The 18,623-nt window shown below is 39.0% G+C and overlaps 1 protein-coding gene across 1 annotated transcript in view; it reads right to left on the bottom strand.

Moving 5' to 3' along the window:
• Positions 1-3,770: 3,770 nt before the first annotated feature.
• The window catches only part of LOC133087013 (PSME3-interacting protein-like), a 64,110-nt gene continuing 49,257 nt past the window's right edge, over positions 3,771-18,623 (bottom strand). Inside the window, exons 5-6 of the mRNA XM_061183790.1 lie at positions 4,819-4,874; positions 3,771-4,494 (exon numbers count right to left, since the gene is read on the bottom strand). Of these exons, the coding sequence (XP_061039773.1) occupies positions 3,771-4,494; positions 4,819-4,874 (780 nt within the window). The remainder of the gene's footprint in view (positions 4,495-4,818; positions 4,875-18,623) is intronic.

Raw genomic sequence — 18,623 nt, forward strand, 5'->3', positions numbered from 1 at the left:
AAACCTTCAGTTTGTAAAACATGGAATATATGTGAGGTGCAATAAAGTGAAGCACAGTAAAATGAGGTGTGTCTGTCTACAGATGAGGAAACCTGCTTAAATACCCACAGCCAGAATATAAAGGAACTGAAATTCAAACTTAGGTCTAATCTGATTTTAAAGCTTTTGCCCTTAACTGTTACATTCTCCTGCATCTCAATTTAGGGGTTATCTAATCAGAATGTCCCTACAGTAGCTCTCAAAGTATGGTCCTGAGGCCAGCATTATTAGCATTACCTGGACACTTGTTAGAAATGCAAATTCTCAAGCTACCTCAAATGATTAAATCAGAAATTCTGGGGGCTCAAGCTTGAGTATCACTGCCCCAAAACATTCCAAACAGGTAGTTATATAACCTCTCCGTCTGGCTCTTACATCCCGTAATGCAGTCATTCTCTCTGCTCTGCTTGTTTAACTGCATCAATCATTAGAAAGTTCTTCCTTATACTGGAGTATAATTTGCTTCTCTTCATTGTTCACTCTTTGGTTCTGGTTCTGCTGTTTGTCTCATCAACAAAATAGCTGAATGTAGCTATTGAAACTCACATGATCAACAACAGGAAATTGCTAAGGTATTAAAAAGAGCTTGTCTGATGGAACATGTGCAGTTTGAATGCCAGCTTCCTTTTTTTGTACATTTACCACAGATGCTTTATTCTTTGTCTCACAAATAAGATAGAAGGGGAACATTTTTGAAAAGGGGAAAAAAGAAAGACTGAGGAGTCAGGGTTCAAGGCTCTGCTATGTCTTTAGGATGTAGCCCTTCTAGTAGCTCTGGACCTGGAAGATGTTCTGTTTCCTCCAAAGTCATAGGTCAGATATAAAATCTCTCATGATGAGCAAAGTGGATCATTGAAACTTGAGGGCGTTTCAGAGCAGGGTGAGACTAGGTTGGTTAGAGTTGCTGTAGGTCAGAGTGGAAGGAGAGTTTAGAAGACCAGAAATCATATGTGATGAGCAGATGACTCTGAATCTTTGCCCTTGGAACTAAAGGTGAGGTTCACGTACTTCTTTCTTAACTTGGCTACCCCAGAAAACAAAGCTTCCACGCTATGACTGCATTACATGTTATCTTGGGGGAGGAAAGGAGTGAGGGGAAAGGGATGTGAGCCAAGAATAGAGGGAAAGCCAACGCAACAATGCATCACTGAGTTGTCTTCTACTCCATATGAGTATCTGCTTGATTCTGCTGGACTGGTTTTTCAAAGCTAGATTGTTATTCTTGGGGGAGAAAGAAAATTTATTCACTGGTTTCCATCTACCATCTGTCAAAGTTCCACCCACAGAGTCATAACTTCCCCAAACTCTGGGTCATGCATGTGTGGGCTCCATGTTGGGTCCTACACCATCCCATGCCTCATGGTCAACGGGATGGGAGGCAAGAGGCACTTGGCATAGGCATGAGATGAGACACTGTCAGGTTTTACCTGTGTAAAACTGGTGGCCACAATGGTGGCTAGAGCAAGAGTCAAGTGAGGCTGAGAGGATCTGAAATTGCACAGAAGAGGTTTCTGATATAACACCCTTAAAGTAATTTTGAAAAAAAAAAGAACATCCTTTTACGTTATAAGGTTGATGTCTAAATTTTTTTTTGTCATTAGTTTAAATAATGACAAAGGATAGCATTCCTAGCTTATCATAAATGCTGATTAACATTTTAAAACAAAATTGGGTTCTGGTTTCAGGTATGATGACTAAGACTCTACTGGATGACCACTCAACTTCCATCCACATAGAAAATAGCTGCAAAGTCTGGACCTAACACCAAACCAAACCAAACCAAACCAAACCAAACCAAAAAACCAGAAAATCAGTATCTGAAGGTACTGGAGAGCAAGCAGAAGTATACCAACTCTGGTGGGAAGTTCATACTTGTTTGGAGAGGGAAGACTGAATTAAATAAATAAATTTCTGTCTCTGCGGCATTTAGCTTGAGGCTAAGTACAGCCTGCATGTGGCAACAGCACACGTGACAAAACTTGCAATCTTTCAGGCCTGGAGAATAAGAAAATTGAAGTTAGGAAACTTACTAACTTTAATACTAAAGAGCGTGGGTAAATTCTGGAAGGGAAGAACCAGAGTGGGGACCCCCAAATGCTATCTATCCACATCTCTGACTGGACTCCTGAAGTACGCATGGGCAGAGCAGACTCAAAGCAGCCAGCTAAAGATGAAAAAGATCTGAAGGGACCCAAGTTGCCATAGAAGAAACTGAGTTTGCAATTCAAGGCCAGCCAAGGAAAAATACCTGCTAAAACAAATTTCCTCTTTGGGGAAAAATAACAGAATCCATATTTTCCACACTATGGCATTCATAATGTTCGGCATAGAATTCCAAGTTATGTTTCACATGAAGGAACAAGGAAATAAAGCATATTCTCAAAAGAAAAGAACATGAAGCAGATCAGACGCTGAGATTAAATGGATGTTGGAACTAACAGACAATGATTTTAAAGCAGCTATTATAATTATTCTCAATGAAGTAAAACAAAATATGTTTTTAATAAAGGAAAATCTCAGTAAATACAAAATTATTATATCATTCTTTTCACCATATCCTTTTGAATTTTAATATTATAGTGATTAAATATTAAAAAATTGCATGAACATTTCTTTTTTAACGGTCAGAAATTTTACATTTTTTTCTCCTTGAAATAAAAATTTCATTTTACTACTCCCACAGAATTTTATCTAAATATAAAGTACTATGGTTCAAATATTTTGATTATTATCATAATTCTCTTAAAATACATTAACATTTTTTTTCTTTTCTTTTTTTTTTTTTGTAGTTTAGAATCTTTACTTAGTCACACAACATCAAGAATAGGTTAGTTCCAGGGCAGTGCACCATTCCATCACCTGGGACCTTCTCTCCCCCCTGCATGCTCCACAATGCAGTATAATCAAACGGCGCCTTCGTCTAGAATAGAATGTTTAAATGATACCTGTTCAATAACTGTCCTTGCTTCTTTGTGGTGTTGGGAAAGGAAAAAATAAGAAACAAAAACCAAAAAAAAACACAAGAAAGCAACAGAACCCAAACCCTTTGCAAGCTGCTTGGTACCTATCTTCCCAGGGCATTTTTAGTGGAGTTTCTGCTGGGCCCTGACCTCTGCCCTACTACATCAGTGAGGTCAGAGGCCGTGGGACAGGTTTGGGCATCTGTACTGGAGTAGAAAGAGAAAACAAACACAAGTCGGGCCACAAGTGGATTCCGGCACATTTTTTTTTTTTTAATTGTATACAAAGTTGTTTTTGTTTGGTTTTTTTGTTTTGTTTTGTTTTAAATTATTTATTTATTTATTTATTTATTTATTTATGGCTGTGTTGGGTCTTCGTTTCTGTGCGAGGGCTTTCTCCAGTTGTGGCAAGCGGGGGCCACCCCTCATCGCGGTGCGTGGGCCTCTTCACCATCGCAGCCTCTCTTGTTGCGGAGCACAGGCTCCAGACGCGCAGGCTCAGTAGTTGTGCCTCACGGGCCCAGTCGCTCCGCGGCATGTGGGATCCTCCCAGACCAGGGCTCGAACCTGTGTCCCCTGCATTGGCAGGCAGACTCTCAACCACTGCGCCACCAGGGAAGCCCTCTGGCACATTTTTAGATGAGATTAAAAATGTCATGGTGTACACAGGGAGCAGGCAAGGGACTTTTCTGTGGGAGGTAATGCCTGTAGGCAGAACAAACTGTCCAGTCTACTCTTGGGGAGGAGCTCCCTGTGGTAAGAACAGAGGAACTAGGGGTCCTCGAGGAAGGTGTTGGTTCGGAAGATGGAGGAGACCATCTTGCCGGTGGCGTTGATGGTGCCTTCGCTGTCTGAGCTGGACTCAGAGTCGCTGCTCCCAGAGTAGGCACCCAAACCTGGGAGGATGCCGATACAGACGGCAGCAGAGGGGCAGTGGATGGAGGGACCACTCAGAGATGTGCTTCCAAGAGACACGCAGGATGGGGCTTCTTGATTCTTGTCATCTGGGTCAGGGTCCGATTTCAGTCTTTTCACACCGTTGCCACTCTCTGAGCTCTTATGCTTCACAGCTCCTGACAACAGCTTTGCCTGGGAGAACTTGGTCTTGGTTTCTGTGGGTTTCACAGCCACTTTCTTCTCCACTTCCTTCTTGTTTTCTTGAGAAATTCCAACCTTGTTGAGATTACTTCTGTATTCCTTCAGTTCTTTCAGTTCTTCTTCTCTTCGCTGCTTTTCTATTAGTTCCTGCTGCCGAGAAACCTCATCAAGGAAGTTGGTCTCATCTTCGTCTAAGCCTCTTACCATGTTTTTGAATTTGAACTGTTCTTCATACTCCTGCTGCTTCCTATCTTTCTGTTCCTGTAGCCTTTCATCTAGAGACCGAGGGTCATAAACCTCCTCTGGGCATTCTTCTGGATCTTCAGGTTTTCGAACTTTCTCCCATTCTTCTTGCCTCCTTTTGTGCCATTCATCTAATTGTGCCTCAGACACAAATCTTTTTTTTAAAAATAGTAATCTTTTATTTATTTATTTATTTTTATATTTATTTTTGGCTGTGTTGGGTCTTCGTTTCTGTGCGAGGGCTTCCTCTAGTTGTGGCAAGTAGGGGCCACTCTTCATCGCGGTGCGCGGGCCTCTCACTATCGCGGCCTCTCTTGTTGCGGAGCACAGGCTCCAGACGCACAGGCTCAGTAGTTGTGGCTCACGGGCCCAGTTGCTCCGCGGCATGTGGGATCTTCCCAGACCAGGGCTCAAACCCGTGTTCCCTGCATTAGCAGGCAGATTCTCAACCACTGCACCACCAAGGAAGCCCCCAAACCTCTTTTTGATAACAAGGTTACCATCATCCCCTCCATCTATAATGGAACAATCAGACTACCAGCGTGCAGGAGGCGAGACCCCCTCACCTTGGTGGCGCCCACCCCAAACCGCCACCGCAAGGGCCACTCGCTCTTAAGGAAAAAGAAAAAGAAAGAAAGTAAAAACAGCCATTTAAAAGTTTTGTTTTATGTACTAGCATAAGGTTCTAGGTGTTAAAAGTCTATTTTAAATTGAATCATTATTCTATATAGTATTACTATAGAATTGGTCAAAACAATGCAAATATATTACACATTTTGATAGATATTCAATGGAATAAAATTTTATTGCAAATGCATATCTTGATAAAACAGATGAGGTTATTTTATTTTTTCAATTTGTTTCTGTATTCTTAGATGGATATTACTTACTGCTAGTGTAAGCTAATGTTTTTATTTTTTATAGGTGTAAATATTGAGAAACTGCATTCATATAAGCAAGTGGATAGAACTGAAAGGGGGATTATATCACTAGCAGTCAATAGTTATTGTTCACTAAAAATGATTCTTAATGATCCATCAACTAACATCTTCAATTTTGTAGAAAGCAAAGAATTGGAAACCACCTGATTTATGAATATTCTTTTCCCTAGTTCATTAGAGACACTCACTTTCTTATCACAAACACAATATTTAATTGTGGCATTTTTAGTGCCCTGGGGTTTTTGTTTTTTGTTTTTTAACACTCTGGGGCAATGCATTGAAGTAAGTTTAGAATGGATGAGAGGTGAGTTTTTCTTTCATTAAGTTGGACAGAGATAATTAGTGGTCCAGGAAAACTCAGCTTGAGCAAACATGTTCTCACCCATATCAATGAGGAACGAGTTTCAACAGAAATTGAAAATCTAGAAATTGATCCTGTTGAAACTGTGCACTAATATGTACTTCCTGGAAACTCTTTATGTATGCGAATGCGTACCCCAGTTTGCAGATCACTGATTTAGATAACCAGCGCGCTGGAAACCACCCACTGGTTAAGAGACCTCAAAGGGAGCTTAAGTTTAAGAATTAGTTTTTTTTTTTTTAACCTGAAAAGGTGAGAAAGGATCTCAGACTAACACTAGCCAATAGATTAGTGTAAAACAGGGAAAACTTGAGGTGGTACAGACTAACACAGTATCCAAAGTGCAGCTAACAACAGTGAAATCTTGGATTTCTCAAGGAGACGGAGAAAAAAAATTCTCATTTGAGCAGTGTAATGCAGTGAATAAGTGCATAAAGATACAAAGAAACAAAGATGGAGAAGATCACCAGATGTGATAAAAGTAGCAGTACCAGCAGCACTTGTAGTTAAAGGTAGAAAGTTATTTTTAGTAGATGCTGGATTTGAGTGAGTACACTGGAGTCTGAGGAAGCCTGTGGAAATAGCCTACTTCTAGAGGTATTAATAATAACAGAAGAAAACCATCAGTTTCAGGCAGGTTCAACTGAGGACTTAACTTAAATACAAGGTGAAACAAGAAGCTATTTAGAACTGAAATAGTGATGGCACATGACTGAGTTCACTAAATGTAGTTACTTTTGACAGCACTGGTGCAGAAAGCAGGGTTCAGTCATACGCTATCACATCCTTTCTACACCTGCCTCTTGCTGTGTCATGTGACCAAAGAGTTTAATGGAGATTAGACCAGATAATTGCTAAACTTCCTTCTAGTTCTAACATCCTATGGAAGAACACTCTGCAAATGTTCATAGCAGCATTATTCATAATAGTAAAAAAGTGGAAATAATGAATGGGACAAAAATAAAAGTGGAATAATGAATGGACGAATAAATGTGGTATATCCACTCAACGGAATATTCTTTGGCAATAAAAAGAATGAAGTACTGATATATGCTACAACATGGATGAACCTTGAATACATTATAATAAGTGAAAAAAGCCTGACAAAAAAGACCACATATTGTATGATTCCATTCATGTAAAATGTTCATAACAGGCAAATCTATATAGACAGAAAGTTGATTAGTAGTTGCTTCAGCTTAGGGGTTGGGGAGAAATGGGGATGACTGCTAATGGGTACCAAGTTTGTTTCTAAGATGATAAAAAGTGATTGTGATTATTACACAACTCTGTGACTATAGTAAAAACTACTGAAATATACATTTAAATGGGTAAATTGCATGGTATGTGAATTATATCTCAATAAAGTTTTAATTTTTTTAAAAAGAACATTATGAAAGAATTTTTAAGAAGAGAAAAGAGCTTGGATCCTGGCACAGACATAGGACTGTTCTGTTTTGACAGAGATTCTAAAAGGAGAAAAAGGCCAGGAGTAAGTAGGGATGAGGGGTTAATTAGGGAGGTTAGGGCAGACAGCCAGTAGCCTGAGGAGAGTGGGCATTTGGTGGTAGGGGAGGATGCTGGAGAGATGTCCTGAAATGGAAAAGGAGGGTATCTTAAGGCAGACTCTCTGCCTCAAGCCTTGTCTTTTACCAGATTTGCACCTGGGCATGTCTTTCTAAATGGACCCCCCTTGGCCCTCTACCCCCATATTCATATCCAGGCAGCTAAAGACACAACTTTTCTCTCAGTTCTTTTAAACTCTTGTTAAAATGTCTTCATCTTCCCTAGCTTCTGCCTCCTTTGACATAAAGTCCCTCTCCTCTTTTCATTGGGTGCTTACCAGGTACTTTCTCTCTCCTAGGCATAGGCTGTTTCTTTTTATTTTTTATTGTTATTATAATGTCAGGTTTTGACTTTTATATTTCATTTATTCTTCCCTTGGGCCTTTTGTGACCTTATCATAAAGGTTTATTACATATAAATGTGAAGATTCACTAATACACTTAAGATGAGAGAAACCAATGTAGCAATTGCTGATAAGATAAAACACTGTATACCATAAAAATAAGAACAAAGCTATCCTACATTCATTTTCAATAATTTACACAATAAAGAAATTGAGAGCCACCTTAAATTTTTTTTTTTTTTTCTGTATTCTCATTCTTTAACCAGTAAGGACACAGTTTTATGTCTTATCCAGGGTTTATCCAAAGTATCATCTAACTTTTTACACAACTAAAACTAATGCTAGATTTCACATTCATTCATTAATCTAATCATTCATTCACTCATTTAACAAATGTTTATTGAGCATCTACTATGGACTAGGCATCTTGCTAGATGCTAGAAATATAATGATGAAAAAAGGGACAGAGTTCTCCTGGCTCTTGACACATACAATCCAGCATGAGAGACAGATGTTAAGCAAATAATCACACAACTTTCATAAATAATTATATAATTTAAATTATGATGTTTTATAAAGGATAAATATAAGGTAATGTTATATATTGGGTTGGTCAAAAAGTGCCTTCAGTTTTTTTTTTAATTAATTTATTTTTATTTTTGGCTGCCTTGGGTCTTCATTGCTGCTCGTGGGCTTTCTCTAGTTGCGGCGAGTGGGGGCTACTCTTCATTGCGGTGCGCGGGCTTCTCACTGCGGTGGCTTCTCTTGTTGTGGAGCATGGGCTCTAAGCTCACGGGCCTCAGCAGCTGTGGCACACGGGCTTCAGTAGTTGTGGCTCGCGGGCTCTAGAGCGCAGGCTCAGTAGTTGTAGTGCAAGGGCTTAGTTGCTCCATGGAACGCGGGATCTTCCCAGACCAGGGCTCGAACCCATGTCTCCTGCATTGGCAGGCGGATTCCTAACCATTGTGCCACCAGGGAAGCCCAGTGCCTTTGGTTTTTAAGTAAAAATAAAAGACACATTTTTCATTTTCACTGAGAACTTTATTGATCAATGTATTCACCCTTTTGTTCCACTACTTTCTGCCATTTTCCAGGCAACTTCATAATTCCATCTTCCCAAAACTTTTTATCTTTTTGAGCAAAGAACTGTTCCAGGTGCCTTTTACAGTCTTCCAGGGAATTGAAATTTTTTCCATTAAGATAATTTTGTAAAGACTGAAATAAATGGAAATCCAAAGGTGCAATATCTGGTGAATGTGGCAGATGAATCAGAACTTCACAGCCAAGCTGTAATAGTTTTTGCCTGGTCATCAAAGAAACATGCGGTCTTGTGTTATCCTGATGGAAGATTACACATTTTCTGTTGACTAAGTCTGGATGCTTTTTGTCGAGTGCTGCTTTCAGTTGGCCTAACTGGGAGCAGTACTTGTTGGAATTAATCGTTTGGTTTTCTGGAAGGAGCTCATAATAGAGGACTCCCTTCCAACCCAACCATATACACAACATCACCTTCTTTAGATGAAGACTGGCCTTTGGTGTGGTTGGTGGTGGTTCATTTCGCTTGCCCCGCAATCTCTTCTGTTCCACATTATTGTGCAGTATCCACTTTTCATCGCTCGTCACAACTTGTTTTAAAAACGGAACGTTTTTGTTACATTTAAGTAGAGAATGGCATGTGGAAATATGGTCAAGAAGGTTTTTTTTCTCTTAACTTATGTGGAACGCAAACTTCAAAGTGATTAACATAACCAAGCTGGTGTAAATGATTTTCAGTGCTTGGACATTTTGAGTATGTCAGCTATCTCCTGCATGGTATAATGTTGATTGTTCTCAGTTAATGACTCAATTTGATCGCTATCAACTTCAACTGATCTACCCGACCATGGTGCTCCGTCCAGCAAGAAATCTCCAGCACAAAACTTCACAAACCACTTTTGACACGTTCGATCAGTCACACCACCTTCTCCGTACACTGCACAAATCTTTGTGTTTCAGTTGCGTTTTTACCTTTCTTGAAATAATAAAGCATAATACGCTGAAAATGTTGTTTTCTTCCATCTTCAATATTAAAATGGTTACACAAAAATTCACGAATTTTGATGTTTTTTTTAAAAAATGCACGCTGATATGAGAGCTGTTGTAATAAAATCTAACAAAATTGTTTCGAATGAAGTTCGAAGAACTAAGCACTACTAGAGCCATCTTATGGAAAAAACTGAACGAACCTTTTGGCCAAACCCAATATAATAGGGCTCCTTCTTTCTTGATTTTCTTCCTGCACTTATTTGGTAAAGAAGCCCATGAAAATATTGGAAGGGATTTTCAAGTTACTGAATATTTTAAAAGATATTAAAATTTAAGTCTTTCAAGTAAGTGCTTTAATTAACTCAAGTAGAGTTGTCCCTAGTTTAGTGAATAGATCACTCACTTGTAAAGCAACATTAAAACATTTTAATAACTTTTAATTTAAGTATAACCTATGTAGGGAAAAGTGTGGAGATCATGTATACAACTCAATGATTTTTTACAGACTGAACACACCTGTGTAACCAGAACCTAAATCAAGAAACAGAACATTATTAGAACCTCAGAAGTTCCATACATGCCTACTTTTCTTCACCAAATTCAGTTTACAAGAGGACTAGTAGTTTTGAGCATTTGTTATGTGCTAGGCTCAATGCAAAGTCTTTTATAGACCCCATATTTTGTGAAGAGCAGTTTTTTTCTCTCTTATGTTTTACATTATTCCCTGGCAATCTAATTGACACCCATCATTTAATTAGCAAATTCATCCTTTTCAGATAGCCAGAATAGTATCCTTCAGCCCTGCACAGATAGGACTTTGCAGTTCTGCTTTCCTGGAGATTTTCCACAAGTGCAGGAAATTTCCATGATGACAGTGGCCTTGGAGCCCATGAATAGAAGCAGGGAAGTAGCAGTTTCTCTGGATGGCTGTGTGCCAGGCCCTTAAGCAATCAGGTGCCAGGATTTCTTAATTTGCTGTTCCATATCTCTTCCTTCCCCAAGGAGAAGAGTCAGCCTGCGTGCCTCTCTCCAATCCCCTCACCGTAAAGTCCTCCTTAAGGATAACTAAGATTGATTTGCTAACTTCTCTGAATAGTGAAGGTCACTGTAAGGTGAGCATCTCTTAGCCAACTGTAATCACTCAAAGCTCTGAAGAAATTTATATCTAGTATTTGGGACACCATCTCTTTGAATTCTAGGGGCTTGTGGAAGGGGATTGCTGTGGGGTTTTAAGGAGTCTGGCTGGAAAAGAAAAAAAAAGGAATCCAAAGGACTCTGGGAGAAATAGAGACAGAAAAAGTTACCTACTGCCCAAAGGAGGTTTGGCCCTCTAGGAACAATACTTAGAAAGTTTACTAGCAGCTTTTTTTTTTTTTTTTTTTTTTTTGCTTTGCTTTAGAGACCAATCTAGATGAGAAAGCAGGAACAGGAACCAAAGACTTAATATTGTTATCAATTATCCTAGGAGCTATAGGGGACAAAATGTATTGGTGAGGTTACACTTACCAGAAACTGTGCTGGTGAGACTTGGCCTATTTAGATGATAAGGTGGCTGCGTACTTATTATTATGGTACATGCTAGGTTAGGAGGAGTAGTGTGATCTTTGGAGATTAATAAAGTACCATGGGGGGGACATGCCTTGGGCACTGGTGAAAGGGAAAGCCATCTCTATGGTTTCTCCAAGAGATAATAAACATCTCCTTATTATAAAAACAAATATGTGAACAAACAATAAGAAAACTACTTCTAACTGATCCTGACAAGTTCCAAAGTCCCCAAATAACTTGCCTCTTTGTGCGAGGCATTGAAATCCCCAGAAACAACTTGGGTGTCTTGTATCTGGTGAGATCTCAGAATTTCTGACTAGGGCTTCTATAAAACCTAGGCTTCTTCTAGGCCTTTGGTGCTTTTTGAGTATGTGCTGATTTTCCACCATTGTTCTTTCTGGCGATGTGAAAGGCTGTGTCATATCTCTCCCACCTCCACCCCAACCTCAATCTCATGTTTTTTCCATTGTGGGGAGACAACTTTGCCTTTCCTTTGCTGAGAATCTTGAGGTCACCATGCAAGGTCTTCCTTACTTTCTCTCACTTCCCTCCTCTGCCCCTCAGCACAGTCTTTTTACATGGCCTTTGTTGATTTTTCTCCTGTTTCAAAGGACAAAACTCCTTGTTGCATCCCAAAGCCATTCTCTGTGCTTCTTCTCTGGGACTGTGTTCCTCAGTAATTTAATCCCTCTCATACTTTTGTTTTAAACTTTTATTATAACATTTTCCAAACATATACAAAAGTAGAGAGAATAGAATGATTCCCTCATATACCCTTCACCCACATTCAAAAAATTATCAACATTTTGCCCGCTTACTTTATCACTTTTTCCCTTCTCTCTTTGCATTGTATTTTGAAGCAAATTCCATCATTGTCTCAAAATGTCTTTTTACAATTGGTTTGTTTAAATTAGGATTCAAACAGGGCTTACATATATTTGAGTGCTATGTCACTTCATTTTTATCTAATCCAAACATTTCCCCAGCCCCTTTCTATTTTCTGCCATGTTATTGACTAGTGAGGAAAGCAGATCGGTTCTACAAAATGTTCCACAATTTGAATTTTTCTGCTTGCTTCTTGGTGTTATTTAACTAGGTGCTCAATCGCCTGTATTTTCTATAGCCTGGAAATTAGACTTAAAGGCTGATTAGTTTCAGGGTCTCCCCTACCCTCTTACTTCTTTTGTTTTATGATCTCTGTCATGCACAAATAGGTCATGACTATTCATTATAAAGTGTTTAATTTTCTCTGTGCCCAGATGGCCTCTGTCCCATCATTGCTCCACATATAGAGCAAATAGTCTGCATCAATTTTCTCTCCTATTCACATACATTTTCCCCCCAACACTTTTATATGGCCTCTGCCCCTATCAACTACAGAAATAATTCTTTCAGAGATCACTGAACATTCTTTAACACAAAACCCAATGACTTCTTGTTAGTATTATAATTAATGATTATCATCATCACTAGTTGCCAACTCCCATTTGTAGCCTTATAACAACCTATAAAAGGCTTTTTGTCACTACTTTTTTTTTTAAGTCCTCCTCCTTTATCACCTCATTCCTCTTTCTTGACTTTTTTATTTGCACTGTTTAATACTATTTATTTCTTTTTATATAACGCTAAGGGCATTTTTTTCTGTTTTCCTTTACTTATTGCATTTTCTCCTCCCACCAACAAACATCCGTGATTGTTTTTCAAAGTATTGTCTTTTTCCATTATTGGTTTCAGGAACCTCAGGGCTTCATTTCTTACCTTCACGTGATGGCTCTGCATCTCTATCTGTAGCTCTGACCAAATCTAATGAGCTCCAAGCCCACATCTCCTTTTTCCTAATGGGCAATTTTTCCTGTAAATGATTCACCAACACTTGGAACTCAGTTGATTTCAGTCATGTCATTTTCCCCTCAAATGAACTGCTTCTTCTAATTTCTCATCTTTCATAATGATATCCCTGTAAGTACTTCTGCTTGGAAGTCATTTTTTCTTCCTTTTTTTTTTTTTTTTGCTGCCATTTCTAATCTATTGACAGCCTAGCCCAGCCTGATCTGCAATATCTGTCCCAATCATTTCTTATTGTCCATCTTTTCGGTGCCCATTTTCTCCATTTAGTCTTCTCTACCTAGTTAAGACATTATTAATCTCATGTCATGCACATTCTATTGAAAACTGAGCCACCACTACATTTCATATCCTTTTCCATGCTTAATTTTTCTCCATAGCATGTAACAAATTTGTTTTACTATGTATTTTGTATATCTGTTTTTTAAAATTGTCTGTCTCCCTTGACTGGAATATAGGCAAGGTAGGATTTTTGTTTCGGACAGAGAGGAGGTACTCCACAAGTATTTATCAAAAAGACAATGTAGAGCCTGAATCATATAATCGGATTCAATTTAAACAATCTTTATTATGTAAACTTATGATAATGCTAATCTGATTTTCTGAATCGTAAGCTCCTTGAAGATAGAATTCATATCTCATACTTTTTTGGTATTCCATCTGACCCTCTCCTCCCTCATCCCCATTTGAATACACCTATACCTCTATGCTTTTTGGTGGTTGGCTTGGCAGATGTGACATAGGTGGTCTTCCAGACCACCTATGGTCTGTAGAGAGAGAACCAGGAGTGAAAGCAGGAGCCACAAGAAGGAAAAAGGAATAATGATGGAAGTCTTATCAGCAGGAATGAACTGGAGAAGGGCCTTGAAGACTAGTGTGTGTGTTGGGAGATGGTGCAATACAGAATCTACAGAATGGCAACTGTATTTTGAAAATGGAGTTTCCATCTGAATAGGTCCATAGATCTTGCTATTTTCTAGCTTATTAGTCTCATATAATTAACATTACTCAAATTGCAGAATAAGTCTTTGGGCTGTGCCAGGAAAGTTGTTTGCAAATTAATCTAAAAAGAAAAGAGTGATTAGAAGCCTCTGTTGATTTCTCTCTTGTATCACTTTCATCCTGATTAAAAGACTTCTTGTAACATCTCTTATATCATGAGTTTGGTGATTATAAATTCTTTTAACCTTTTTTTTTTTATATCCAAAAAGCTTTTATTTCATCATGATTTTTTGAGAGATATTTTTGCTGGGTATAGGATTCTAGGTTGACAGTTTTTTATTTCAGTACTTTAAAGATATTGCTCCATTGTCTTGTTGCTTTCACTGTTTCCATTAGGAAATCTTCTGTCATCCTTATTTTCTTTTTTCTCTATGTGTAATATGTCTCTTTTCTCTGACTCCTTTTAAGATTGACTGGTATTTTGGTTGTTACAGGATGGTAGGTTAAATCCTTTTACTTTATCTAAGAGAGATATTGTCCTAAAGCAACTTTTTGCAAATTTTTCTATTTGGAGATTATGTTTTAGAATTAAGTATTTTTGCCCAAAAGATCAAGGATAATGACATTTATATTGATTTATTTTGATTTGGTGATATAACATTTAGTTAAGAATATGTATTTAATAAATGAATTTAATTCAATAGGCATTCTTACTTTTTATAATGCATTGTGATATATGTAATACAAAGAGAAATAAATCCTTATCTCTGTCCTTGAGGATATCTTGGAGTTAATATATGCACAAAAATAACAATGCAAGGAAAAAATATTAAGTGTCACAAAGGCATGACATATACTTTTGTGGGAAACATATGATTGAATCTTCTTATAATAGGAGGACTTTGCTTCTAATTGGGAGAATGCAGGAGACTTTGTGGTTTTGAGGTAATCTTATATGACAGGTTATTTGGAAATGAAGTGGTTTGTGGGTATATGAGAAGGGTGATTCTAGAATTGATAGAAAACGTTGATCAAGTGCCACACAACAAGAAATACAGGGCATGTTAAAAGGCACACAGGTCAGTTTGGACTGGATCCTATGGTGTATATAGGAAAGTAAATCAGGCTTGCTTGCAAGGAAGGTTAGTACCAATTCATGAAGGATTTTGAATGCCTAGTTAAAGACATTTTCCCTTTTATTTATTAAGTATGGGGCATCTTTGAAAGCTTCTGGGCAAGAGAGTGAAAAGATTAGAGAAATGCTGTGGAATTCTTGAAAGTAGTGAGAGTGGATGGGAAGGGCAAATATGGAAACGAATTAAGAGGCAATTGTTTAAGAGGTCATGAACTTGAACTAATATAGTGACCATGGGAAAGAAGTGGGGATTGAACTTATTTTCAAGTGATGTTTCTTGGATAATATCCACAGTGTATGGAAACAGAATAAAAGGGTGAAAGAATTTGAATTCTCAAATCTTCATAATAATAGCTAATATTTGTTGTTTACCATGCAACAGTTCGAGTGCTGTACATATCAGTCTGTATTCTCTGTATCTCCACTTGGATATCTAAGTCATCTCACAGTTAACATGTATATAACTCAGCTCCTGATATTTCTTCCCAAATCTGCCTCTCTGTGTCTTTTCCATTTCAGATAATGGGAAATTCTTTTATCTAGTTCTCAAACCAAGATTCATCCTTGACCCCTCATTTTTTGCTCATACCTCACTTCGAATTTGTCAGCAAATTTGTTGATTCCATTTTCAAAATATATCCAGAATTCCACCACTTCTCACCACCACCACTGTCATCACTTCTCACTAGGGTTGTTTCAGTAGTCCCCTAACTGGTCTCCCTGCTTCTGTCTTTGCTTCCCTTAAGTCTATTCTCAATACAGCAGTCAGAGTGATTTACTTAAAGCATAAATTAATTATTTTTAAACCTGTGCTCAAAAACTGTCCTATAAGAACTAGAGTCCATAGAGTGTCTTATGGTGCTCTCCATGATCTGCTCCCTGCCCACTGCATTACTGCACAGATATTTTCTCTTCTTCTCTCTTTCCCTCAATCCATTCTAGCCATGCTGGGGGTCCTTGTTCCTCTAGTTTGCCATCTCAGGGCTTTTGCACTTGTGGTTTCTTCTGCCTGGAACAATTTTCCTCCAGTATCTGCAAGGTTCACATTCTTATCTTTTGGAGCCTTTGCTGAAAGTCACATTATGAGTAAGGCCACCATACTTAAAATTACAACCTATCCCTCTTGACTTCACATTCTGTTTCCCCCATTAAACTGCTCTGCTTCTCCACCCTCACACCCTTCAGTTAACTTATTACATTGGGCCCCCAGTGGGAACATGCCCTACAAAGGGGAAGGAGGCAGGCCTGGAAAAAAAGGTGGAGAGACTCTACATATTTCCCTCTGTATTTATGGAGTCACAAAAACAGAAGTTTCCCACACCTGTGCCTCATCTTTAGCCTGCCTGCTTCCTTATGTTACCATCTTGGAGTGAATAAGATGGGAGGACAATGAAAAATTTCAACACAGAAGAACATTTGGAGGAGGAATTTGAATCACAGGCTCTTCTAAGGTGTGATCTTCAAAACTTCTTTGAACTCTGGATACCCCTCCCACTCTACCTAGAAACCATTTCTACATTCACACCTCTGATAAGACATATTTACTCTGTGCCTTTGCAGCTTTTACTCAGCTCTTTGAAAAGCAGCAGTAAAAATCTCATGAGTGTCAGATCAAAGAAAATTGGTCATGACCTCCCAGCCTGTGGGAGCAATGCTGCTGAAAACAGTCAAATGGTGTGGCACACTGCCTGCAAATAAACACACACAGGGTAGCTTTCCTGGTCACTGCTGTGCTGCTTGCAGCTGAGGCTCAGGGGAAATTATAGACTGTCCATCTCAGCGCCAGGTCCAGAGGAGGCTGATGAATTCACCTTGGCCATGACTGTCTTGATGACTGTGGACAGATGTCTCTGGTCTGGGGGCTACCAAACATGCCCACACAGAAGAATCTCTTTGGTGAGTTCCCTGGTGGTCCAGTGGTTAGGACTTGGCACTTTCACTGCTGTGGGCCTGAATTCAATCCTTGGTGGGGGAACTAAGATCCCACAGGTCTCGCAGTGCAGTAAGAAAAAAAAAAAAAGAAGAATCTCTTTGGAGTCTTGTTAAGCATACTGATTTCTGAATGTTTTGAATCTGAATCTTTGGAGGTGGTGGGTCTAGAAATCTGTATTTGTTCCAAGCTCCTCAGGTAGTTTTCTACAGCCTACTGATGACTGCTCCACAGACTAATATATGGGATTCAGTGCTCTTCTCACATTTCTTTAAAGGTTACTTATGTACTTTTTTTCTTTTTATTGGATTATAATTGTTTTACAATGTTGTGTTAGTTTCTGCTGTACAATGAAGTGAATCAGCTATATGTATACCTATATCCCCTGTCTCTTGGACCTCCCTCCCCTGCATTCCACCCATCTAGGTCGTCACAGAGCACCGAGCTGAGATTCCTGTGCTTTATAACATGTTCCTGCTAGCTATTTTATGCAGGGTAGTGTGTACATCTCAATCCTAACCTCCCAATTCGTCCCACCCTCCCCTTCCCCCACTGCGTCCACATGTCCATTCTCTACATCTATGTCTCTATTCCTGCCCTGCAAATAGGTTCATCTGTACCATTTTTCTAGAGTCCACATATATGCATTAATATACGACATTTGTTTTTCTCTTTCTGACTTACTTCACTCTGTATGGCAGACTCTAGGTCCATCCACATCTCTACAAATGACCCAATTTCTTTCCTTTTTATGTCTGAGTAATTGGCCGAGAGGCACATGAAAAATGTTCAACATCACTAATTATTAGAGGAATGCAAATCAAAACTACAATGAGGTATCATTTCACACCTGTCAGAATGACCATAATAAAAAATCTACAAACAATAAATGCTAGAGCAGGTGTGGAGAAACAGATCCCTCTTGCACTGTTGGTGGAGATGTAAAGTGATAGAGCCACTGTGGAGAACAGTATGGAGGTTCCTTAAAAAACTAAAAATAGAACTACCATATGACCCAGCAATCCCACTACTGGGCATATACCCTGAGAAAACCATAATTCAAAAGGACACATGGACCCCAATGTTCATTGCAGCACTTATATGTACTTTTGACATTTGGTTTGGTGTGAACTAATTCTTAACCACAAATAACCTTGTCCTGCGTGAGATGGAGGTGGTGTTTTCTCCTAGTTCCTGAAAACCTGTCTTGTGTGGAAGATCCATCCCTCGGGCATACTCTGTGTACTTACCCAGCGAGTACCCACAGTCATCACTGTCTCCCTGACATGACCCCCAGACATGGACACTTCCATTTCCTCTCTATAACAGTGGGATAGGGGTATGTGGTGCTTGTGGTGTGACAGCTCTGAGAGGGATTCAATTAAGAGGGAACTTTAAATATGGCAGTGTATGGAACAAGACCATGACTTGTGTTAGGATTTAATGAGGGAAAGTACAAAGTGTAGTTTGAAAGGTTATTTTGGTAAGTGGCCCGGGAAGAGGGTGACACTCTTTAGAGTCATGCTCCAGTAATAACAGACGTTTATCAGTTGCATTCTTAACGGTTGGGGCAAACTTGGATACCTTCAGGGTTTGGGTGGAAAACTGCTGTGTGGAATCTTCATGTCCGAGGCTTGGGTCCCATTC

Source organism: Eubalaena glacialis, chromosome 3 (genome assembly GCF_028564815.1).
Source record: "Eubalaena glacialis isolate mEubGla1 chromosome 3, mEubGla1.1.hap2.+ XY, whole genome shotgun sequence".
NCBI lineage: Eukaryota > Metazoa > Chordata > Mammalia > Artiodactyla > Balaenidae > Eubalaena > Eubalaena glacialis.